The sequence below is a fragment of the Schistocerca piceifrons genome, chromosome 5, assembly GCF_021461385.2.
Source record: "Schistocerca piceifrons isolate TAMUIC-IGC-003096 chromosome 5, iqSchPice1.1, whole genome shotgun sequence".
NCBI lineage: Eukaryota > Metazoa > Arthropoda > Insecta > Orthoptera > Acrididae > Schistocerca > Schistocerca piceifrons.
Genome location: NC_060142.1, coordinates 161,374,509 through 161,401,792, shown reverse-complemented (window position 1 = coordinate 161,401,792; position 27,284 = coordinate 161,374,509). Strand labels below are relative to the sequence as shown.

Below are 27,284 nucleotides of genomic sequence, written 5' to 3'. Positions count from 1 at the left end.
AGCAGCGTAATTCGCGTAACTCAGGTAACAAAATAAACCTGCAAATCTCTAGTAATAACGGGCGTAAGAGGATGCTTCCTTCCTTCATTGAAAATATTCGCTTATCGATACTAATGTTTTTTATTGTCTTTTAGCTATGGTGTCAACAAGCCCACATTTTCGTCGATAGCATATCCACTACTAGATCGTGCAGCTTATGTCACACGCAAGACAGCCAGAAATGTGCTAAGTCCAACCCGAAATATTACAGGATCAATACAGTCAATACTCTGCTACGAAATGAGTTTCACACTCGGTCCTTTTCAGTGGATTCTTCAAATGAAGGTGCTCGCCAAAAATGTTCTCTAAATGCATACTGAACACGCCACGCAGAATTCTTTACAAAGGCCGATAGTTTCACACGCGGTTTTCTCTACAACAAACACTCCAAAATCTCCCAAACTTCACAGAACTGTCTATAACTGCATCTGCTTGCACGGCAATACAAACCGAAGGCGATATAACAGTCTTTTCTTCATTTTACAAATAATTTTTTCGGAGACGTCTACCATGATCTTCTCGTCCGGCAGCTAGTTCACTAGTGCCTGAATGCCGTTGCTTTCGGGGCATATAACTCATCCCAATGCGCGGGAAAGACTTTACTCTCATTAGTTGATCAAAACGAACAGCCAATCAGATTAATCTTTCATGATCATATTCGCGCTCAATCTGCTTTACTCCAATCAACCTTCGCAGATGCATCTACGTCATTTCATGCTGCATGTGTTAACAAAACGTTCCACCGAACCAAACGAAACGAAAACTAAGAGAAAACTATGCTTGAAAGATACTTTAAAACTAATTATCCTCTTACTACTTTTCTGGCTGCATTATTACAAAAGCAAACGCTCATAGACATACGTCATCCGCCAGTTAGGGGGAGTCACAGTTTTTCATGACATCCTGAAGGCGTAACACTTGCTAGTTACGTAAGGTGTAATACAATATAGAATTGAAATTTGACGTATGTCCCACATACACACTCACATTCACTCTCATTTACTCTCACCCTAACACAAAATACAAATATTAACTATTAAACTGTTATTTCCATCACGAATGAAAAATTATCGAAAGTTCAGAACTGAAATTCTTTATAAAATAAATCTGTACACTAAGAGTGATATTACTGTTTTCAAATAACTGCTATCTGAATTTATTTTCTTAAGTGTTGGTTAAGTACTTTTTAATAGGTTTTTTATATCTCTGAAACTGTTATAGGCAACGGTATCAAATTTCGACCCAAAGCTCGTCTGAATAACAAAAGGCCATGTATCAAATTTGGAATAAAACAGCTAATATTTAACGTAGTTATTTAGTTTCTTAGGTGAGGTGAATAACTGAAATTCCTTATAAAATAAATCTGCACTCTAAGAGTGATATTACCGTTTTCAAATAATTACTATCTGAATTTATTTTCTTAAGTGTTGGTTAAGTACTTTTTAATAGGTTTCTTATATCTCTGAAACTGTTATAGGCAACGGTATCAAATTTCGACACAAAGCCCGTCTGAATAACAAAAGGTCATGTATCAAATTTAGAATAAAACAGCTAATATTTAACGTAGTTATTTAGTTTCGTAGGTGAGGTGAATAAGTGATTTTAGTGAGCATTCTCACGGTCCGCTTTAGCGACAGGTGGGGCTATGACACATACAGCAGGCCACATGCCGGCCGCCACCGAAGGCTACTATACTGCAGGATTCCCTAAACATCTTTCCATAACGTAACAAACTTACTGTAAAAATCTGCAGTCGCATAATAGCTGCGCCGCTACACACCCCCTTAGAAACTAAAATTTTGCTGATCATATTTTTATGTTTCTTAGAATTTTTCATAAAAATGTCTATTAGCTGTGTTAATTAGCATATACTTGATGAATTTTATATTTAAATGACGTACTTATTCGAACTGAACGGCAAAAAAACGAAGGAGATAATGACCGAAGAGGGACTCTGTACATTTCTTCTTTTGTGCTACCGACGTCAGTTCTTTTGTTATCAAGAACTAATGAATTCGCACCAATCAATTCGAGAAGTACCTTCATCTCGTACTTCGAAAACTTTGGTGATCTTCTGTTGTTTTCCGTTTCAGTAAATATAAACTACAGAACTGACAGCGAAGTATAAACACAGTTCTCTTTGTTGATAAAAGTGAGAGCATGAGAGACGCCACTCACCAGTGATTGTCTAGAAAACTTATGTCTATAGGTGGCCGTTTGCAAATTCATGTCTTTGCATCTTCAGGGCGCTTTCCGCTGCAACACATGGTGTTAACCACGGGCAAATGCACGGTTGGCTGGCGATGGTTTGCTGACTGGCAATTAACTTTGATGCATCTCAGAGACATTTTAAACATTATTTCCATTTAACCGTGATCAAGGGACTTTGGCTATCTTGCTTCTTGACCGAGGCTAGTGCTGTCGACCATTAGTGTTGGGGGACAGTATACGTACTACTTTCTGAAGTCCCAGATTATGAGTAAAGTGAACACAGAACTCGTTTTGAAGATAAAAACTAAAACTTTGTGTTCTGCCTTACGGCAGGTCTTGTCATGGGCCAAACCTCGTCAGAGAGGTCCACCGCATGAGCGTCTAGGGAAGTGGTTCCAGTGGAAGTTTCTCGTTGCTTTCCACTGATGATGACAAAATGATAATGACGACAGCACAACACCCACTCCCTGAGCGGAGAAAATATCCGACCCAGCCAGGAAACGGACCTGGGTTCCTTGGCGTGGCAGACCGCCACGCTGAACACTTTTTTCTTTCTTTTTTTTCTATCCTCGGCTATCGGGGTGGACTTCTGAAGGAGATAATCTGAGGAACTATGCAGAATTAGTGAACGAGATTCCAGGTCAAGAAAACACAATACGTACTGACCTATGCAGTTTCTCGGGCCGTCCCCAAAAGGAAGGTAGGCCCACGGGTGTATCTTGATCTTCTTCGAGAACCTCTCAGGGTCGAAGCGCTCAGGGTCTGGAAAGAACACAGGGTCGCGGTGCAACCCGTACACGGATATCATCACCGGTGTGCCCTTCTGAATCGCGACGTCGCTGTCTGGGATCTTGTAGTCCACACAAGCTTTACGGTTCAGGACTGGCACTACGGGGTACTTCCTCAGTGTCTCTGCAATCAAAAATTATAGGTATCAAAAAGGAAACTTACTTAATCAATAAAATAAATTTTCACTTTCTGCAACCTGCTGTGCTGTATGCTACCTTTATGACCGAAGTCATTAAATCGCAAGCAAATGAGTGGTTCTCGACCAGCAGACACAATATAACTAACTTTGTGTTCTGCCTTACGGCAGGTCTTGTCATGAGGGGGGGGGGGGGGGGGCTCGTCAGAGACGTCCACCGCATGAGCATCTTGGGAAGTGATTCCAGTGGTGGTTTCCCGTTGCCTTCCACTGTTGATAATGAAATGATAATGAGGACAACACAACACCCACTCCCTGAACGGAGAAAAATCTCCCACCCAGCTGAGAATCGAACCCGGGCCCCTTGGTGTGAAAAGCCTGCGCGCTGACCATTCAGCTACCGGGGCGGACAGACACAGCGTAAGGGACAGTAAAATAAAAGCGAAACAGATGGGAAGATAAAGTAAGTAAACTGTTTATTATTTCAAAACTAATCGCCATAACTGTTAGTGCATGTGAGACAAGGCGATCAGTCCTTTATGGAAAAATGTTTGCGGTTGCCTAGGGAACCATGACTGTACCCAGGCGTGCACATCTAGGTCCGAAGCAATTCGGTGGCCACGAATGTCTTTCTTCTGTGCTCAAAACATATGGAAATCGCTTGGGGAGTGATGGAGACTGTGTGGAGGACGTGTAACGGCTTCCCAGTGAAACTTCTGCAGCGTAATCGATACAAACTTGGCAACATATGGGCTCGCCCACATCATCCGTATAGTACCGATCCCTCCCAATGAGATTTCTGTATCTTTGGAGTCCTGAAGAAAGACATTCGTGGCTGTCGATTTGCTTCGGACGGACAAGCGCACGCCTGGGTACAATCATGGTCCCGTCGGCAACTTCTAAAATTTTTCCAAGAAGGCATTGACCGTATTGTCTCAGGAAGTGGGACAAGTGTATTAACAGTTATGTCGATTACTTTGGAAATAATAGATGCTTTACTTACTTTTTTCCATACGTCTCGTATTAGTTTGACTGTTCCTTATACCGCACAAAAGTCCCCCAAACAATTTTACACAAATGGGTTTCTCCATATCACATAACAAAAATCTTAAAAATCCTTCCTCTGACCATGTTTGCTTATACAGGCCACGACTTTTTGCTCCTCACTCTTCACCGTCAATACTAACAGATTAGTACATCCTCTGTACAGGCCCACATTTTATTTTCATTTTACCTTCATAGTCATTACGCGAGATAAACGCTTCGAATGGTTCAAATGGCTCTGAGCACTATGGGACTTAACAGCTGATGTCATTAGTCCCGTTGAACACAGAACTACTTAATCCTAACTAACCTAAGGACATCACACACATCCATGCCCGAGGCAGGATTCGAACCTACGACCGTAGCGGTCGCGCGGTTCCAGACTGAAGCGCCAAGAACCGCTCGGCCACAGCGGCCGGCGATAAACGCCTCATAAAACGTTTTGCAGCAGCCTCTTGCCTTGTTTAATGAAGCATTTCCAGTTCTGTGAGCTGCAAGATTTATTCCGAAGCTTCACGTCTCAGTTTAACGAAGATACAATAGTTGATGCCTCACGTCATAAAGAGAAGTGAGGCACGGACAACAAATGGCGATACGAGCATACCTGAGAAACTGTGTGGACTGAATATAGTCTGGCCGCTGTGATAGACTGTGGAGGGATTACTCTCCTGCCAAAGCGCCGAAACTCAGTAACGAAGTAGAGCTGAGTCACCTCGTGTGTTATCGGCTTCGCGCCGAATGATCGTTCAGCGAAGTAGTTTCTACTACCCAGTGCAGCTACAAGCTAAGCTACAAGCCAAACAGTAAACCTGCTAGGCAATCAGTGTGCATCCAAAGCCGCGACTCTGCGCGCAGTGGATATAAATCTGCAGAAAATATTAAATGGCCTATATAAAACATAAAACATTTGTAATATATGTGAATGAGCGTGTACAAATGCAGTGCCAGCCCGGACATTAGACCACAGGCTGTTTATACGAAGAATGGCTGCAGTTTAACTTTGCATCTGCATTGGTATCACACCAAGGCATGACTGCAGCAAAAATCGACGTTTGTTAAAAGAAGGGTGCCAAAAGGGCGTGTGCTCGATATGGTACTGCTGGCTGAGAGTCCTACATTTAGTTGGGAACCTTTTGCATTCTGAATTCGTCATGGGGTCTACTGTTTGAATATATTGAATCTACTACTAACTTTGCTAGTATGGTATTGTATTAATTGAACCAAAGCGACCCACATGTCTCTATCAACTACACACTTCAAAAAAAGTTTTGCATCACCTCGGTTCCGAGAGTTCCCGAACCTGTAAAGAAAATTGGAATAGAGATCAACATAAACATTATTTCCGCCCTTTTTATTGCTCATGAAAAACACACGTTGATGGTGTATGGAATGTCCTTCACATGGATTAACATAAGAAAAATATAGACACGTTGAATTTAGCTTCCCGTTTCTCAGTCGTCACAAACGAAGAAGCAGGTTTACAAATTTCGCGTTAAAGCCGTCCAAAAGATGAAATTTTATACCAGCATAATATTTCAGTTTAATCATTTGAATTAAAAGTACACAATACAATTACTTTAGACAGCAGTCTAAGCAAAAGATATTAACTTGGAATTGAGACTTAACCTTATTGCGTATCATGTACCAAAATATGGAAAACTAAAGTTCACTTATATCAATGCCACTTTCATACCCTCAAATAACGTATTTCACTGTTGCTGTTACTAGATAGCACTGTAACTCGGCAAGTTGTGGGAAATATATTGCAGAACACAATTGAAGGATAACCTTCTGGAAACCTCGTAACTGTCTACCATTGCGACGTAGAAGTTTCAACTTTGACTCACAGTTGCCTCCAAACTTCCTCTGTAACGGTGAAGAAGCGTGGAGCTCTGTGACCCTCGAACTCGGCAACTTCAAACAGCAAGGTGTCGGTAGATTCAAAATAAAAGGCCAGAACTCAGAAGTTCACGTGATCTGAAAGGTGAGTTAATGATATCACGCTGACGCTATATGCCTCCATTACTCTACCCAACGCCACCGTGGATGTGTAACCCGTTGGGGAGGCTGTCACGCCCGCTCTTACCCAAATTTCACACCTTCGTTCGACGCTTCTGCGATGGAGGTCAGAACCACGAAGCCTAGCATTCAAATCGCGCGTGTTTCCTACAGGGGGTAGAATCGACACGAAAACGCCTCAGGATGTGGCATAAAGGGCGTCAATGAAACCACCCGTTCCCTAGGGGCGTTCATTTTCACACATTACTCGCTCTAAAACGACAATTTGCAGTGCTATGTACAACAAGACGACGTTATTGATAAATTTTGCAACTACTTCCATTCCCGTTTTCTAAGAACATTGGCGGGCTGCAGCCTCATTGAACGTGATATCGTACCTTTTTAGTGTACTGTGATGGTAAGTTTTGATTTGGTATTCGGGGTGGAACCACTAGCGACCGTTCAAAACCATTCGACGAAATCTGTACGTGATCGGCAACGGAAAGTGTATTTGTGCTTTATCATATCTCCTTTACTGCGCCCTTCTGTGGAATGTGCACGGAGGTGTGCAATATTGACATATAAGTGAATGAAATGGCAAAGGCTGCCTCTTAGACTCCCCGGTTCTGCAGCACCCTTGGTCCCACTCTGGCGCCTTTGTTGGGCACTTTATAAATATCCATGTACAAAGATGCTCACTCACAATCCCTACCTGTAGTCGGAACGAGTTACTCACTTCACAACAGCGCCTGCTGGCCGCAAACGAAAGCAGAAGGGTGTCGAAAGGATTGCCTACGTGACAGGCGGCTAGAGATCGGTAGATGGATGTCTGTATAGAGACAATTTTAAAGTGCCCAACAGAGGTGCACAGGTGGTACCGATGGTGTTGCCCAGCCGGGGGTCTTAAGAGGGATGAATTAGGACAAAACCCTTTTCTGTTTCAGATCATATACAAATCTGATCAAATCGGGTCGAACAGAGGAATGGCAGCAGTGACAAAATTTGTCAATAACGTCGTCCTGTTGTTGATCGCACTGTTCATTGACGCTCTTTATGCCACATCCTGAGGCGTTTTCGTATCTATTCTGCCACCCATAGGAAATCCGCGTGATTTCAATGCTAGACATCGCAGTTCTGACGTCCATCACAGAGGCACCAGCAAAGAGATGAAATGTGGGTGAGAGCGAAACGTCCATGGTGGCGTTGGGTACAGTTGTGCTGAAATTTGGTGCCAATGTGACATCATTAACCTACCAAACACTTCAAATGAACTTCTGAGCCCTGACCTTTCCTTCCACATACGCCGACACCTAGCTGTTCGAAGTGTCGCCTAGCCCGAGGGCGACGTCGCAGGGTGCTACACTTTTGCACCGTTATAGAGGAAGTTTGTAGACACCTTTGACACAAATCTCCGAGTTATGCGTCGCAGTGGGAGAAAATTACGGGTTTTCGAAACTGTGATCCTTTAATTGTGCTGCGCATTGTATAAACACAGAAAGAATAGGTATTTCCTTGAAAAAAATGTGGCCGTTAACGAACTGGCGTCAGTGAGAGTATATTTTACGATTGACGGTAAATGTAGCTGAGAGACTTACCTTTCACTACTTTGTCGAGGTATCTCATTTGCAGGACGGAGTCGCTCGTGAAGGCCCACGTTCTGTCTGTCTCATCCTGCAACTTCCTCTGGATATCCTGATTTACAGCCAGCTCGTGGAGAGCAAAGCTCAGAGTTGCAGACGATGTCTCAAAGCCAGTTATGAGAAACATCAGTGCTGTAGCTTCTACATCCTGTAGCGGAAGCTCTGAAAAATTTACTCGTTTTCTTTTCGGTTTCACATTTATATTGCACAGATAAAGTATTTGTTATGAAAAAATACTGCCTAGTCAGAAAAATACTGATTGCAGCGTCGTAAATGCGTGACTTTGGTCTAAACATACAGCGATCCACAAACTAGGGAAAACACAGAGAAGGTGCGGTACTTCTGTGCAAAGCTGCCACGTTCCAGCTTTGGCACCACTCGAGGCAAGCCACAGCATAAATCGTATTCCCCGTGCCTCAACGAACCAATATTAGTTCCGAATTACAGATAGCTGGCACTGTGAAGGTTACACATACTGATGAGCCAAAACATTATGACCACCTAGTTAAAAGCGTGTTGGTCCATTTCCGAAACGCAAATTAACAGCGATTCTGAGCGCCGTGGATTCGACAAGTACTTGATACGTTTCCAGAGGTTTGTAGCACCAGATACCGAAGCACAGGTCACACACTTCCTGTCATTTATGAGCGGTTGGTTTGTAGTCGCAGAGCTGGCCCATGATAGCGTCCCAGTTGGGTTTTCTTGGATTCAGATAAACCGAATTTGATGGCCAAGGCATCAACGTGAGTACACTATCATGCTACTCAAACCATTGCAGCTCGATTCTGGCCTTTTGACACGGACAGTTATCCTCTTGGAAGATGCCGTCGCTGTTGAGGAAGACATCAAGCATAAGTGGTTACAGGTGGTGCCTGACAGTTTTTACGTAGTCCACAGATGTCATGGCGCCTTCGATTACCACCGCAGGCCCCATGGCAGCCCAGTTGAATGTCCCCCATAACATAATACTTCTCCCACCGGCCTGCCCCTGTGGTGCACTGCATGTTTCGAGCAACTGTTCGTCTAGATGACGCTGAATCTGGATCGACCATCGACCTGTTTTAACAATAAACTGGATTCGTCCGACCAGACGACAAGATTCCATTGATCCGAGTCCACTGCTATCAAAATTGACGATGTTGCTAGGTCAACATGGCGACACGCAGGGGTCCTCTGCTGCGGAACACCATGTTCAACACTGTGCGCTGAAGAGTGTGTTCCAAAACACTTACGCCTGCACCAGCACTGTACTCTGTCGTCAGATCTGCCACAGACCGCCTGCTTTAGAGAGCGGGAAAGCCTCGTATCCCTATGTTCTGTGATGAGGTACGGACGTCGAACTTCTTGTCGCCTACTCGCAGTTTCAGCATTCTTCAAGCACCTTCCATAAACGCCCACGACAGTAGCACGCGGACAGCCGACCAGCTTCGCCGTTTCCGAGATGCTCGCTCCAAGAAACTGGGCCATAACAATCTGGCTTTGTTAAAGTAGCTTAAGTCGGCTGATTTCGGCATTTGCGCTACTTATCGTCGCTAGAATGATTCCTTTTTCGTCTTTGCTTCGCTCATATACCTCTTTTACCGCGTCACGTGCCCTAAGAGTCGCCAAGCAGCACACAGCCTCGCAGTGGGCAGTGGTCATAATCTTTTGCCTCATTAGTGTAACTTTTTCTGCATGTCTTGATATTTTACATATAATTTTAATACTACACTGTGGTTCACTGGAGTGGAGGTGGAAGGGAGGGGGAGCTACAAAGCACAGCTGTACTAGTTGGATTTTTTTATTTATGTACTAAAACTACAGCTGTACTTTCCGTAAATAAATCAAATAAACTTTTAAAAAATTCTGCTAGCACAGTTTTGCTTTGTAACGCCCCTTTCTCCAACCCATTGACATAAATTGTAAAAATATCAAGTTCAAGATGTGGAAAAAAAACGGGTATGTAATCTTCACAGTGTCAAGTTCTGAAAGATCTAAGTCGGAAAAAGGCCCCTGGAGTAGACAATATTCCGTCAGAACTACTGATAGCCCTGGAAAAGCCGTCCGTGACTGTACTCTTCTGCCTGGTGTGCAAGATGTATGAGTACCATCAGACTTCGAGACGAATAAAGTAATTCCAATGCAAATAACAATGGTGCTGATGCATGTGAACACAGGTACTGATAATTGTGAATATTATCGATCTATCAGCTTGATAAATTCTGGTTGCAAAACAATGACACATATTATTTAGAGAAGAATGGAAGAACTGTTGGAGCACGCGAGGCAATACTGACGCTACGTCTCATCTTAGAAGATAGATTAAAGAAAGATAAACCTGAGTTTATAGCTTTTGTAGGTTTGGAGAAATTTTTTGGCAATTTTGACTGGAATACATTCATTAAAATTCTGAAGGTAGTAGATGTAAAATACAGGCAGTGAAATTTTATACATAACTTCTACAGAAACCAGACGGCATTTATAAGACACGAGGGGCATGAAAAGGATGTAGTGACTGAGAAGGAAGTGAGATATGGGTGTTGTCTATCGCCAAAGATATCCAATCTGTATACTGAGTAAGCACTAAAGGAATGCAAAAAAAATTGGAGAATAAATTAAATCTCAGGTAGAAGAAATAAAAACTTTTAGGTCTGTGACTTGGAAGAGCAGTTCAACGGAATGGATAGTGTCTTGAAAGGAGGGTGAAAGATGAATATTAACAAATCAAAAGAAGGGTAATGGAATGTAGTCGAACTGAATCAGGCTGTGCTGAGGGAATCAGATCAGGAAACGAGACTTTATGGGCAGTAGATGAGTTTTGCTTTTTGAGCAATAAAACAACTGGTGGTGGCTGAAGTAGAAAGGATATAAAATACAGAATGGCAACTGCAAGAAAAGTGTTTCTGAAGAAGAGCAATATGCTGAGAGTGAATATAGAGTTTTGAATCAGAAAGTCTTTTCTGAAGGTATTTGTCTGGATTGCAGTCTTGTACGGAAGAGCAACGTGGATGATTAACAGTTCAGACAAGATGGGAACAGAAGTTTTTGAAATGTGTTGCTACAGACGACTGCTTAAGACTAGGTGGGTAGATCACGTAATTGATGAGGAGGTATTGGATGGAACTGGGAAGAAAAGAAATCTGTGGCGTAACTTGAGGACACATTCTGAGATATCAGGGCTCACCAATTTAGAATTTTAGAGGCTTTTGGGGAGCGCCAATTGTAGAGGGAAACCAAGAGATGAATATAGTAAGCAGATTCAGAAGGATGTAGGTTGCAGTAGTTATTCGGAGATGCAGAGACTAGCACAGGATAGAGTAGTGCGGAAAGCTGCATAAAATCAGCCTTCTGACTGAAGACCTCAGCAACAACAACATTGAAACTTCATTCTGATTGGCTGCTCATTTTAATACTCTGCTGAGATTGGCTGGAGAGGAGAAAGGGATTCTGAAGGTAATTGTGTGACTTCCATTTTGGATAAGTGTAGAATTCTGGTCGTGTTCCCTGTTGGTGTCGAAGAGGAGTTATTTACGAGTTCGGTGGGAATTTTATGTGCTGGATATTGTTCCACTGAAGCAGCGTTGTTTGACATTCGCAGGTTGCTATTCCCACAGTCTATATGAATGTCACGGCTCCTGCCATTTCTATAATGCGTTGAAGTCTGGCTCGTGTTTTGTGCACTTCTTTCACGAGTCGCGAGTTTTCCTCGCCTGTAGGAGATTTCGAATGTGTCGCTGTAGTTGTAAGTGGTGTTTGGGAGTATCCAGATCTCAGATATCAATGACGTGAGGAAAGAAGAGAGAAGCACGGGCTGGTAGGAGAAAATTGGCTGGTGGGGTTGTGGGATATAGCTTCATAGGTGGTTTATTGAGGGAGGGATGCCGTATGTCGATTGAGACACGAGCACAATATCCCATCTCTTGCCCTCCGCTTCCAATAACCACCTGACACGACAGAAGCAAACTTACACGCAACCAGTTATAGCCCAAGACATAAAAGTAGAAGTTGGAAACACAATAGCCTCTGGGCATGACGCCCCACCTAGCGTCACCTAAAGGAACGCTCTCAGTCCTTGCGAAACGTCCCCTGTTGTACAACACCGTGCAATATACTGTCTTTTACTCCGGCCGTAGCCCGCATCTCGTGGTCGTGCGGTAGCGTTCTCGCTTCCCACGCCCGGGTTCCCGGGTTCGATTCCCGGCGGGGTCAGGGATTTTCTCTGCCTCGTGATGGCTGGGTGATGTGTGATGTCCTTAGGTTAGTTAGGTTTAAGTAGTTCTAAGTTCTAGGGGACTGATGACCTAAGATGTTAAGTCCCATAGTGCTCAGAGCCATTTGAACCATTTGAACTCCGGCCGTGCATCAATGTCATCATCATGAGAGCATCAATTTCACCAACTGTTGTTGGCCGATTGTCTCCAATAAGCTGCTTAACAGCAGGAATGTTCTCCTCAGCCATGCTGGTCTTCCGGCTACATAGGTGAGCTGCCTTCTGAACTGTTTCTCGTTCTCGTAAAAACTGTTTCTGCCCTGCGCACACTTGAGTCTTTCTCAGGGTGTTGTCCTCCAACTGTGCCGCAAGTCTTTTGAAAATTTTTGATAGCGAGAAACTTGACTATAATGCTTTGCACAACAGATGACGCTTACCTCTTGCTCTGACATTGCGATTCTGACTAAAGAAACGGTACGGCAACGTTCTAGACGTGCTGAACATCAGTGGAAACTAAAGCTAAAGAGAGCAGAGATTGCGCCGTCCTCCTTTTACAAAAAGACTCGTAGAACAAAAATTCCGGTTTAATTTTGAATTGCACCTTACGGCGAATACTTCCAAGCGAAAACTTATTCGTTTTTCTCTTAAGATCCGTCTGGTTAAGTCTACCTGTAGACATTTGGCCTTTCTAAAGCTGATGCTGCTACACACAGAATACTGGAAAAACAATGGAAGTAGCATAGTTTTTGGAGGCCAACTTCTTCTGCGCTGCTGTTAATGATCAACTATTCATTAACATACATAACACGTAGTTTATTCCAAAAACATTCCACTGCATTTTCTACATGGCTCATGATAGAAACTTGGAATAAATTTGAACTTGCACATGTGCATCCAAAGTCTTTTTTGTTTTGCAAGAACCATGTATTTTTACAAGACATAACAGGACACTCAAACTCTTCGATTCCTTTCTTTTCCTGTTTCGCAAAGTCCATGATTCACTGGTATACACTGAGGTGACAAAAGTGATGGGGAACCTCCTAACATTGTGCCCGACCTCGTTTTTCCCGACGTAGTGGAGCAACTCGACGTGACATGGACTCAACAAGTCGTTGGAGGTTCCATGCAGAAATATTGAGCCTTGCTGCTTCTATAGCAGTCTATAATTGCAAAAGTGTTGTCTGTACAGGATATCGTGCACTAACTGACATCTCTATTATGTCCCATAAATGTTCGATGGGATTCATGTCGATCGATCAAGGTGGCCAGATCACTCGCTCTAACTGTCCAGGAAGTTCTTCAACCAATTGCGAATAATTGTGGCCCGAAGTTTGGCAATATCAAGTCCATAAATGGCTGCAAATGATCTCTAAGTAGCCGAACATAACCAGTTACAGTCCATGGTTTGTTAAGTTGGACCAGAGGACCCAGTACATTCCATGTAAACACTGTCCACAACATTATGGAGCCATCGTCAACTCTCACAAAGTCTTGTTTACAACTTGGCTCCATGGCATTGTGGAATTACCGCCACACTCGAACCATTACCATCAGCGCTTACCAATTGAAATCAGGTCTCATCTGATCAGGTCACGTATTACCAGTCGTCTAGGGTCCAACCGGCATGGTCACGAGTCCAGGAGAGGCGCTGCAGGTGACGTCGTGCTGTTAGCAAAGGCATTCCCATCGATCGTCTTCTACCACAGTCCGTTAACGCCAAATTTCGCCGCACTGTCCTAACGGACTCGTTCGTCGTACTTTACACATTGATTTCTGCGTTTATTTCACGCAGTCTTGTTTGTCTGTTGACACTGGCAACTCTATACAAACGCTATTGCTCTCGGTCGTTAAGTGAAGGCTATCGGCACGGCGCTGTCCTTGGCGAGAGGTAATGCCAGTGAAATTTGGTATTATCGGCATACTTTTGACACTGTGGATCTCGCAAGACTGAATTCCATAACGATTTCCGAAATGGAATGTCCCATGCGTCTAGCTCCAACTACCATTCCGTGCTCAAAGTCTGTTAGTTCCCGTCGTGCGGCCGTAATCACGTCGGACACCTTTTCTCATGCATCCCCTGACTGCAAATGACAGCTCCGTCAGTGCGCTGCCTTGTGCACCTTGTGTACGCAATGCTGCCACTATCTGTATATCGCTATCCCATGAGTTACAATGTTGTATCCAAACGTATGTTCTCAGAAATTTCTTCCTCAGGTTGAGGCCTATGTCTGATATTAATAGACGTCCTTTATCCATCCACACCGTCGTTGTTTGTGCTCCTCTGCTTTTATGTCCTCTTTGCTTCGGCCGTCACATTCTTTTTCCCTCCAGGATAGAGCAGTTCCTAACTTCGTCTACTTAAAATGGTTCAAATGGCTCTGAGCACTATGGGACTCAACCTCTGAGGTCATCAGTCCCTCAGAACTTAGAACTACTTAAACCTAACTAACCTAAGGACATCACACACATCCATGACCGAGGCAGGATTCGAACCTGCGACCGTAGCGGTCTCGCGGTTCCAGACTGTGGCGCGTAGAACCGCACGGCCACTCCGGCCGGCCTCGTCTACTTCGTTGTCCCCAATTTTGAGATTAGGTTTATCCTTAATATCTTTTCTGATACCCCTCATAACGTTCATCTTTGTTCGGTTTACTCTCTCTCCGTATTCTATACTCACTAGACATATCATTCTGTTCAATAGATCCTGCAAATCTTCTTCACTTTCATTGAGGATAGCGACATCATCAGAGAGTCTTAGCATTGATATTCTTTCATTTTAAATTTTAATGCTATTCTTGAACCTTTATTTTATTACCATCATTGTTGTCTTAGATGAGTTGTGTAGCGCCACCACTATTTTTTGGCGCTACTGAATAAAATAGTGACTCTGACACGGCTAAAGCAAGGGGCCATGGAAGCGGATCAGACTGTAGCCGACCAAACAGCAGTGGCCACTCACCCCTGGCCATTAAAATATAGGGTTTTTCAATGAGAGTGATACTTTTTAGAATCGAAATCTCCAGTTTCTAATACATTTTTTGTGTGCTTTCAGGTGTGAAAATATGCAGTACAATTTGCAGTTTCATCATGCAACGACTCACGCTTCTCGTACGTTTAGAAATCATTAAAAAATTTTACCAAAGTGGCAGCTGAGATGTGGATGCTCGTCATTTGTTCAAATTGGCCCGCCGTCACCGTTTCTCTGTTCAGGTTATACACCTCAATGTGCCAAGTCTGAGCGAAACTTCACTCTACACGACCAGACAACAACGTAAAGTGCGAAGTAAGGACAATTTCGCTGTAGTAGCGGCGAGTATTGAGGAAGAACCGAATGTGTCAGTTTGAAGACGATCTCCACGGTTGCGGCTATCTGACACATCAACTCTGCGAATCTTGCGAAAGGATTGAGTCCTGCACCCATAAAAAGTTGTACTGACTCAACACTTGAAGCCAAACGATCACAGACAGCGACGTGGGTTCACTGATTGAACTGTACAGCAGTTGAAATCTGAATTTGATTTCAATAAAAAAATCATCTTCTCAGAGGAGGTGCATTTTTGTCTTAGTGTCTCCGTCAATACGGAAAATTGTCGTTGTTGGTGAAGGAGGAAACTACAAACGGTCCGTTAGGCGACACTCATTTCAGAAAAACTCACTGTGTGGTGCTGTTTATGGCGTGGCCTTATTTCGTTCAAGATGATGAGAGAAGAACCTTTACGTCAATGGAGACCGTTTAACACCCATGTTGCACGATTTTATGTGGCAACAACTTGAGACCATAGGTACTGAAAACATGTGGTGTCACGTGACACACAGCTGATGCTTCACTAGATTTTCTGAGGGAGAAATTTGGCGACCCTGTTATGTAAGGACATGGATCTGTAAATTGGCCGCCACGGTCGTGTGACTTAACACCCACGATTTTTTTTCTTTGGGGCTATATCATAGTCAAGGAATGTGTTAACAAGCCACAAACTTCGGAACGTTTGGAGGAAAAAATTCGTCAGGCTATCGCAGACGTAAGGAACCATCGTGTGCGTCAGTATGTTCAAGCCCATGGCGAACATTTGAAAGATTTTAGTTCAGAACACAACTGCAATATGTAAGCTTCAAAGTAAAGCTCAATGTTCTTTCATATGTTGAGAGCCTTTTTAATTTCAAATTTTAAAAAGTGTCACTTCTAATGAAGACCGTTTAGGTTGAACAATACGGCGAAAGACTGTATCCCTGTCTTATATCCTTCGATTATTCACTATTTTAAATAAATATTTGAAAATAATCATGCAGTGACATTTCCGAGAATTTTGTTTTCCATCATTTCGCATATTGGCATTTTTCTCTGGAACTATATAGTCCAGAAGGCTGTGGTTTTTTCTTGTTTTGTAGAGAACTATCCATTTCATAAGTTGTCTACACTGGCGGTACTTCGCAGTAAACTCTTTGAACTGTACTTTTGTTGGTGTTTGACAACAACAGCTATCCACTAGCCGCGATTCAGTTTCTGTGTTTCCTGTGATAGTTTTAGTCATGAATAAACCAAAAGGAGTGTTTAAAAAAATACGAAACAAAGGAAACAGATGCTACAGAACAAAGATAGCAGCAGTAAGAGTGGTTAGCGCCGAAGGGCGTGATAATTTGGTTGTAAATAGTGACAGTCCTTCTACTCCTCCGAGTGCTTCCAAGAAAAAATTGCTGGGTAATGATGTAAAATACAACGCAGCTCCAGACAGTGAAACAAACTGCAATATCATTAGTAATCTCCATATATTTATTTCAGCTTTGTGTGAAACAGTGTGTTGTAGTATATGTGGAGGGGAAATTGAAATTTCTGAAAAGCTATCTCAACGCAATCGTCTTGTGTGCACTTTGCAAATAATGTGTTTGAACTGTAAAAGCGAAAAAACTTTCAAGACTTCAGAAGTAAGTGTAAAGAATGGACTTTTTGACACTGATCTAAGATACGTCTATGGACTTAGATGCATAGGAAAAGGCCATTACACTGGTAAGGTTCTTTGTGGCTTGCTGAACCTCCCTAGTCCCCCTACAGAATCTATCAAATACAACTCCATAGTAAGAAGTAGTATCTAGGTGTGTGCTATGGAGTCTATGACTACAGCCGCATAGCAGGCTGTAGCAGAAAATGGTAGTTCTGACATTCGACGGATCCTGGCAAAAAAGAGGTTTCCAGTCAAAGAATTCATGTGCATCTATTATCAGCATCGACAATGGGAAAGTGTTGCATGTTGATGTGTTGACTATGTACTGTCAGGGTTGTAGGCAAGCAGGCAAGAGTACTGAAAAGCAAACTAAACATGAAATGAATTTTCAGAGAAACTATGAAGGAACTAGTGGAGGGATGGAGCTTGCTTCTGCAGTGAAAATGTTCCAACATCCCTAGCATGCCCGCGCTGTTCGCTACATGAGTTTTCTTGGGGATGGAGACTCACGATTGTAAAAGGCAGTGGTGGAGAGAAAACCCTATGGTGATTTGTCAATTACAAAACTAGAGCGCATTAATCATGTGCAAAAGAGGATGGGCACGAGACCACGTAGGCTCTAACAGCAGTTGGGAAGTACCAAGTTATCTGACGAAATAAACCTCGAGTGGGCAGCCTGGTATGAGTGTGCATGCACTTTCATACCAGGCTGTTCACCCGAGATTTATTTCGTCATAAAATACGCTGGAGAAATTGAAGAATCATATCAAGTTATCTGATGGTCTAAGTATAAGACGTCGACTGACTGATAAACAAATTGATCAGATTACACAATATTATGGTATGGCTTTAGAAGTAACAGAGATAATTTAGATGGTATGAAGAGATCTGTTTGGGCAATTTATTTTCACAAGCTGTCTACAGATACTGAACCAATACAGCCTGTGTTCCACTGAATGGTGTAAACACTTCAAGGCAGAAGAGGAGGGTAAAGTAGGCACTTTCTCGCACAAAATTACTATACCAAATGCTGTTATGCTTGCGATGAAACCTGTGTTTCAGGATCTTGCCAACCAGAGCTGTTGAAGAAATGTCTCAAGGGCAAAACACAAAACGCGAATGAATCATTTAACAATGTTGTATGGTCAAGAATACCAAAAAATGTGTTTGTTGGAAGGTCAGTCTTTGAACTTGGTGTTTTGGATGCTGTTCTTACTTTTAATGATGGCTATTCTGGAAGACTACATGTTTTGGAATATCTTGGCGTTCATAATGGTTACAACACCACGAAAAGTGAGATGGACTTGGACCAACTGCGAATCATGAAGGCAGAGATTGCAACAAACAATATGTCAAAAGAAGCCAGATCCAAGAGAAGGAGGGCAGCACTGGGTGAGGAAGATGGAGGAGGAGATGAGGACTACCATCCAGGAGGAGTCTAACATATTTTTTAGGTATCAGTTGGCTATATATTAAAATTTGTTTTTAAACACAATTTTCTCAACATGACATTTTTCAGTATAAAAGCCCCTTTTCCTCAGAAACTTCTGAATCTACATCAATGAATTATTTAGCACATAACATAGATAGTACAATTATGTTGTAGCTCTACTTTAGTAGTATTTACTGTAATAGTTAAAATTCAAGAAATTAAAATTGTGAAAATTTACACCAAAAAATTATATGTTTAGGGAAAAAAATCAAACTTTTTTCCAGTTGTTCTTTTAAAGTGATTGTAGAGCAATAGAGTCACAAAACATGGGAGAACATGTGATAAAAACACCACATTTATATACTCAACAGTTCCTGAGGAAACGGGGCATTTATATAGCCAATTTAACATTGTCGAGATAGGAAGGTATGACTCCCCTTAATTTTAGAGGTTGTTATTTTTCATTACTGCAAAAGTTGTGAATGCAAGTTGGGTGTTTGAAATTTGTATTTTTTAGAGGTTTCACTGAAAAGTTTCGTTAATTTGCCCAGCAAGTAAACAATGTTAAGGTCATATTAACCCACATTAAGTGCATCGAGTTTAAAAGTAAACAATAATAAATATCCAATGACGATTTTTTAAGAATAAAATTTTAGATAGAATTTACCACTTCAAATTGGTCGTTACTCTGATATACAGGGCGGTCAGAAACAGCCTGAAAAGCTTATAAGGGTGTTGCAGTGCAGGTTCTGTTGAGAAATAATTTCTAAGAAGAAAATTCGAAACGTCATGCTATTTCCGATTTAACTAGCATTGAAGTTAACCAGTCAGGCCGTTGCCCGCGCAGATTCAAGTAGCCTGCCAGAGAGTATCGCCAACTGCGTTCTTCCTTTGGTTTCCTCGATCCGAACAAACGTAGGTTTTGCTCACATAATTTAAATTTATCACATCCGAAAACGGTACATTTGAACTGGTAATTAGCATCTCCGGGTCGCTCAGATGTCTGTGCATTACCGTATTTTAGCGTTTGCAGTTGCTTGAATTTGCACGCGCAGCGACCTGAATGTCAAACTTCAATGCTAATTAAATCGTAAAAGGGGCAACGTAACGAACTTTTTCCAAGAATTATTTCTCAATACAACCTCTCTTGAGCAACAGCCTCACAAACATTTAAGACTGTTTCTGACCACCTTGTATTTGAAAACAGTGACGTATCTGAAAAAAAAACATTACATTGCAGGTACCTGAAAAATCTTATTTATGCGATTTTATTGCAACTTTACTGCGCAGTTTCTGAAACCAACCAACAACGTTAATTGTTTGCAGCCGAGGTCTTCAAATGAGACTGATGCTAGACACATTATTAGGTATGAGTTGCTAACTAAATTGCTCATTTTTGGACCTACAAAGATTGTAACAGACGTCACAAATTACTGACTACATTCAAAGAATATCATAATACTTACTCCAACGAATAACCCCCACATCTTCAACGCCGTTCCTCCCCCTGTCATCGTCCAGAGTCCCCACATTCCTCAACTGTATAAGTAGCTGCATGTAATCATTCTTGGTGACATTGTTCGATTCCCTGAAGGTGATTGTATACCTCGCCAGTTTGATGAAGTATTGTGATGTGGGATTTTTTTCGCCTATCAGCCTGTACCAAATCAGATGAACAAACGTAACTGACGCTGTCACAAAAACATATATCAAACTCGTATCTTGTGGCAAATGAGAGATATATATATAAATAAAAATGTAAATGTTCGTTTGTTCAAATTCACAAGTCTACGAAAGTTTTTCACCGAATGCTTTGACATTTTGAAACAACGTTGCATTGGAATACATCAGTATTACTTCTATGTCCCTACTGGAACGACACATATAATACATAAATATATATGTAATAATTACAAGGAAAATCTAAATGTAAATGTTCGTTTGTTCAAAATCTTAAATCTGCGAAAGTTCTTTGCCGACTGCTTCGAAATTTTGACAGAACGTCCCACTCGAATACGCATGTGTTTTTATTACATCTACTTTTAGAAATATATATCAGTAAATATATAATGGATGAAGTGGAAAAGTTGCTGCCAAAGCTCTCAAAAAGTTATTGACCAGTTTAATTCAAATTTTTACACAGTATTCTAATGAACATTGGGACAGCATAGGCTATATATTTTAATATGTATAATATATAAATATATATGCAATACAGAAAGGGGCAACATTGTCACCGAAAATCTCAAAAAGTACTCGGCCGATTTACATCAAATTTTTATACGTTCCTGAATAAACGCTTGCACACATATGGGTTACATATTTTTTAACATATATAATATGTATATACTTATAGGAAATATACAACAACGAAACGGTCTTATCAAACAGAAAATTTGTATTTATGGCTTATTGGATTATGATTACAATATTATTACAGAACCTATTTTAAAATAACAACAAACTAGGTCAGAGTGGGGGAGGGGGGGAGATGGACAGAGGGGTGGGAGGAAATGGACTTAGAAAGCGGAAAGGAAAAGGTAGACAGAGAGAAAGGCTAGGATGAGATGGAGAGAGAAGGGAGAGGAGGAGATTGAGAGAGAAAGGGGGCATGAGGCGGTGGACAGTGGGGAAAGGAAGAGTTGATGTACAGAGTGGGGCGGAGACAGTGGGGCAGGAAAAGAGGGAGAGGGTGGGGGAGGGGAGGAGGAGATGGACAGAGAGAGAGGGAGTATATGGAGATGGACAAGGAGAGCAGGAGGACGAGATGGACAAAGACAGGGAGAAGGAGGAAGAGATTAGCACGTACATCCAATTCCCATGCATATTACATGTTAGAAACGTGTGCTTCCTCTCTTTCTTTTTCTTTTCAACTGAAACATATTGAGCCCCTCCAACGCGTGGCCTGGAAGAGTTAGTAATAATAATATAATCGTTTCAGACAAACCTTCTAGGAAGAATAAGATTTTTAAGTTACGTTTTTTCAGTGGGTTGTCACACAGTCATGAAAAGTGGCTAAGAAAGCAGCGTGACAAACGATTTATCAAAACACATTTTTTTATGTGGAAACTGAAATACTCCATGAAGAGAATGAAAAAAATGCTGCAGTAGGTATTTCAGGTATTCAGGTTATACAAAATAACAGGGCTATTCAAACTTATATGGACCATATTAAAAAATAAATAAATATTATACACTCCTGGAAATTGAAATAAGAACACCGTGATTTCATTGTCCCAGGAAGGGGAAACTTTATTGACACATTCCTGGGGTCAGATACATCACATGATCACACTGACAGAACCACAGGCACATAGACACAGCCAACAGAGCATGCACAATGTCGGCACTAGTACAGTGTATATCCACCTTTCGCAGCAATGCAGGCTGCTATTCTCCCATGGAGACGATCGTAGAGATGCTGGATGTAGTCCTGTGGAACGGCTTGCCATGCCATTACCACCTGGCGCCTCAGTTGGACCAGCGTTCGTGCTGGACGTGCAGAACGCGTGAGACGACGCTTCATCTAGTCCCAAACATGCTCAATGGGGGACAGATCCGGAGATCTTGGTGGCCAGCGTAGTTGACTTACACCTTCTAGAGCACGTTGGGTGGCACGGGATACATGCGGACGTGCAATGTCCTGTTGGAACAGCAAGTTCCCTTGCCGGTCTAGGAATGGTAGAACGATGGGTTCGATGACGGTTTGGATGTACCGTGCACTATTCAGTGTCCCCTCGACGATCACCAGTGGTGTACGGCCAGTGTAGGAGATCGCTCCCCACACCATGATGCCGGGTGTTGGCCCTGTGTGCCTCGGTCGTATGCAGTCCTGATTGTGGCGCTCACCTGCATGGCGCCAAACACGCATACGACCATCATTGACACCAAGGCTGAAGCGACTCTCATCGCTGAAGACGACACGTCTCCATTCGTCCCTCCATTCACGCCTGTCGCGACACCACTGGAGGCGGGCTGCACGATGTTGGGGCGTGAGCGGAAGACGGCCTAACGGTGTGCGGGACCGTAGCCCAGCTTCATGGAGACGGTTGCGAATGGTCCTCGCCGATACCCCAGGAGCAACAGTGTCCCTAATTTGCTGGGAAGTGGCGGTGCGGTCCCCTACGGCACTGCGTAGGATCCTACGGTCTTGGCGTGCATCCGTGCGTCGCTGCGGTCCGGTCCCAGGTCGACGGGCACGTGCACCATCCGCCGACCACTGGCGACAACATCGATGTACTGTGGAGACGTCACGCCCCACGTGTTCAGCAATTCGGCGGTACGTCCACCCGGCCTCCCGCATGCCCACTATACGCCCTCGCTCAAAGTCCGTCAACTGCATATACGGTTCACGTCCACGCTGTCGCGGCATGCTACCAGTGTTAAAGACTGCGATGGAGCTCCGTATGCCACGGCAAACTGGCTGACACTGACGGCGGCGGTGCACAAATGCTGCGCAGCTAGCGCCATTCGACGGCCAACACCGCGGTTCCTGGTGTGTCCGCTGTGCCGTGCGTGTGATCATTGCTTGTACAGCCCTCTCGCAGTGTCCGGAGCAAGTATGGTGGGTCTGACACACCGGTGTCAATGTGTTCTTTTTTCCATTTCCAGGAGTGTATAAATGTGAAAGTACTGCACTCACACAGTTCAAAAATCGTTTCGCAATTGATCATGTACTGTCTTGTGTACGCAATTCTCAGAATGAAATGTCTTTACTCCGAATGCATTTTAAGTGGCATCGACTTCTGTAAATCAATGGGTGCAATATTTGCAATGGTAATGGATACCAAAGGGAGTCAAACAATAGGTACCTAATGGTCGCAACTGATCCACGCATAGTGATGTTCTTCCATTGAAATATTGGAAAACTACACCAATGCACACCAGCACAAGTCAATTTGTTTTAATTATTAGCTGATAATATCATACGGGAGGTGAATAATGCGCACTGTTTGCTCCACGTGCATGGTGTTCTAACGTGCTCTTTTCGCGCCAATTAGATTTCACCTTACTGCCGATATATTGACAATTTCGTCTGTTTCGGTGAGGATAAATAGGGCTATTCCTTTTTCGAGCTTTATATTTCCATTTCTATATACATATCCGTAACTGATCACTATCGTATTAGGGCTCTAGTTCTACATGGACATTTAGCTATAACTGCTTACTTGGCAAGCTTTCTGTTAGAAAACTTTTTTATCTCATTTATCTTTATGCGAAATACAAATCGCTGGCCAGGCGCAAAGTCAGTCCACGCACGGTTTCGTCTGTTAGGAATGCGACAGTCTTTGGCTGTATAGTGAAACCATATCTATACGCTGTACTTTGGTGGTGATACCTGACTGACCAGGCGTCGGAAATTTGAGTTAAGGTGACGATGTGGAACTGAGAGACCAAGCATACACGTTTCTGCCGGAGGCCGGGGTAGTGGCATCGAGAGGACGCTGCCCTCGCTTTTCATGATTCTATTGGTTCAAATTTTTTGTCTAATGTTTCATTTCGATGGCCATTTCTGCGCTGCAACATATAGGCATGCGTGGCGAGAACGTTGCTTGGTAGCGTGCTTTGGCGCAATATCTTATTCCCATAACTTTCAGCTTTGTATTAGTGCTTTCTTTGTGACCAAGGTTATATCTGTTGTTCAGAGTGAGAGTCTTCATACCATGTTCAAGGATCAGTATCGGTCTTTCAGTAGCTGACTGGTGAATATGGGTAATGGCACATGTTACTACCCCACTGTTTAGTATTAGTACGGGATTAAAAATTATTGGGGTTCCTTTTTTCTAAGTTGACGATTGTTGGTAATAGTGTCCCACGTGGTCGCATAGAGAACATTTGCAATCTTATTGCTGAGCTATCGGGTTGGTTTTCTTCAGCAACGATCAATAATTATTCTAATTCCTCTTCAATTTATTCTGGTCGGGAAGCCACTTACATTTTATCACGCTTTCAAGGTCGCTGCCACGTGCTCATTTACTTCTTCTCTAAAGTCGTAGCTCACATGAACACACTTAAATAAATTCTTTCTGGCTTCAGTGGAATCGTTATCTAGACAAGCTGCCATCAGCAGATTATATAGTTATACTGCATGGTAGCATACATATTGCAGCAAGAACAAGGGATAAATGAGCTGCTGAGAAATTCGAGACACGTCTTGATTTTGAGTATGCTGAGAGGAACTATCGTGATCGACGCTTTTTATGACGCTATAGAACATGAAATGAACATCTCCACTGCACACACCCTCTCTATAAAGGAGGATGCAGTACGCTTTCAGGTTGTGTTAACAGGTTTGGGTGCATTGGTCGTCATCATGTATTATTCAAACATATATACAAGATCTTTTATGCAGAGGGGTCCAGAAAAGTAGACCCTCTTTGATAGTCAGTATCAAAGGAACAAAATGACATAGCGTTACAATTCTTCCCATTAGCAGCCAAACAACGTCGATGCCTCTGAACTGTTGACCGAACTACGGCTGTCAGTGTTGCTGGTGTGATAGGCGACAGGATTCCTCGATGGTTTCTCGTAGCTCGTTCAGTGTAGCTGGCTTCTGTTGATAAAATTCACTTTTCAGGTTCAATCACACGTAGAAGTCAAGAGGTGTAAGGTCTGGAGGCCGTGGCGGGTACTCAAAAGCTCCTCTTCGACCTATCTAACGTCCAGGCAGATTTTCATCCAAATAGACTCTGACAAAATCAAATAGGGGTAATGCAGGAGTAGGTTTAATAATGAATAAAAAAATAGGAATGCGGGTTAGCTACTACAAACAGCATAGTGAACGCATTATTGTGGCCAAGATAGACACAAAGCCCATGCCTACTACAGTAGTACAAGTTTATGACTTATCTTAGAAGAAAGATTAAGGAAAGGCAAACCTACGTTTCTAGCATTTGTAGACTTAGAGAAAGCTTTTGACAACGTTAACTGGAATACTCTCTTTCAAACTCTGAAGGTGGCAGGGGTAAAATACAGGGAGCGAAAGGCTATTTACAATTTGTACAGAAACCAGATGGCAGTTATAAGAGTCGAGGGGCATGAAAGGGAAGCAGTGGTTGGGAAAGGAGTGAGACAGGGTTGTAGCCTCTCCCCGATGTTATTCAATCTGTATATTGAGCAAGCAGTAAAGGAAACAAAAGAAAAATTCGGAGTAGGTATTAAAATTCATGGAGAAGAAATAAAAACTTTGAGATTCGCCGATGACATTGTAATTCTGTCAGAGACAGCAAAGGACTTGGAAGAGCAGTTGAACGGGATGGACAGTGTCTTGAAAGGAGGATATAAGATGAACATCAACAAAAGCAAAACGAGGATAATGGAATGTAGTCAAATTAAATCGGGTGATGCTGAGGGGATTAGATTAGGAAATGAGACACTTAAAGTAGTAAAGGAGTTTTGCTATTTAGGGAGTAAAATAACTGATGATGGTCGAAGTAGAGAGGATATAAAATTTAGACTGGCAATGGCAAGGAAATCGTTTCTGAAGAAGAGAAATTTGTTAACATCCAGTATAGATTTAAGTGCAGGAAGTCGTTTCTGAAAGTATTTGCATGGAGTGTAGCCATGTATGGAAGTGAAACATGGACGATAACCAGTTTGGACAAGAAGAGAATAGAAGCTTTCGAAATGTGGTGCTACAGAAGAATGCTGAAGATAAGGTGAGTAGATCACGTAACTAATGAGGAGGTATTGAATAGGATTGGGGAGAAGAGAAGTTTGTGGCACAACTTGACTAGAAGAAGGGATCGGTTGGTAGGACATGTTTTGAGGCATCAAGGGATCACAAATTTAGCATTGGAGGGCAGCGTGGAGGGTAAAAATCGTAGAGGGAAACCAAGAGATCAATACACTAAGCAGATTCAGAAGGATGTAGGTTGCAGTAGGTACTGGGAGATGAAGAAGCTTGCACAGGATAGAGTAGCATGGAGAGCTGCATCAAACCAGTCTCAGGACTGAAGACCACAACAACAACAACAACAGACTCTGACATCTCTGTGGTAGTGAACCGGAGCGTCATCGTGTTGTAGGTAAAATCGGACGGCAGGTAAAACGGCTGTTTGCAGCATATGAAGGTACTCCTCACCAATTAGAGTATCTTCAAAGAAGAATGGGTCAATCAAACCGCGCGGTGACAGACCACACCACACACTCGGTAAATTAACATATTTGCCCACGTGAACTAGAGAATTTTCAGGAGCCTAGTACACGCTTTTGTGGCGGTTTGCAGTACCTTTCAGTTTGAATTTCGCCTCGTCAGACCAGATAACCATCAATGCAAACCGTTCATCTTCGTGAAGTATGCCATCAAACCATTCGCAGTACTCTGTCCGATCCAGGTTGTCCTCTGTCACAGCGTGCAGCGATCTTGGAATGTACATTTTCCACTTTGTTGTACCCTTCAGAATTCGTCGTATGCTTGATCGAGTTACCCCTCCTTCACGCGCTCCCTGCTTCACAGATTTTTGAGGTGACGTAGTAAAATGTTGCAACACAGCAGCGCTGGAAGCTGGACTTGTCGATGTTTTCGATCGGCCAGACCTTTCCTTACGCACATCCTGAACAGTACCACCGGCTTCAAATTTATCTGGTATACGATAAATTGATGTACCTGTTGGTGGCTGAGTTCCGTACACATTACGCCGTTGTCGTTGTGCCTCCATCATGTATTCGTACCTCCAGTACCACTTCAATATAGCCTTGCGTTGCTCAATCGACAATCTTACTTCATTCATTGCTGCACTTTCAGCTGCTGGAAAACGCACACCAAGATCTATTGAGAAAACAATGGACTACGCTACTGCGCAAAACTGCAGCGATATGTCATTCTGTTCCAGAGATATTAACTATCAAAGAGTGTCTACATTTTTCT

General features: G+C 42.7%; 1 protein-coding gene across 2 annotated transcripts in view; it reads right to left on the bottom strand.

The window, feature by feature from the left end:
• Window positions 1–27,284, bottom strand: part of LOC124798619 (cytochrome P450 6k1-like) — a 75,169-nt gene that overhangs the window by 16,190 nt on the left and 31,695 nt on the right. For both annotated transcript variants that reach the window (XM_047262095.1, XM_047262096.1), the window contains 3 exons: window positions 19,882–20,072; window positions 7,813–8,019; window positions 2,917–3,162 (listed from right to left, as the gene is read on the bottom strand). In XM_047262095.1, coding sequence (XP_047118051.1) covers window positions 2,917–3,162; window positions 7,813–8,019; window positions 19,882–20,072 — 644 coding nt within the window. The remainder of the gene's footprint in view (window positions 1–2,916; window positions 3,163–7,812; window positions 8,020–19,881; window positions 20,073–27,284) is intronic.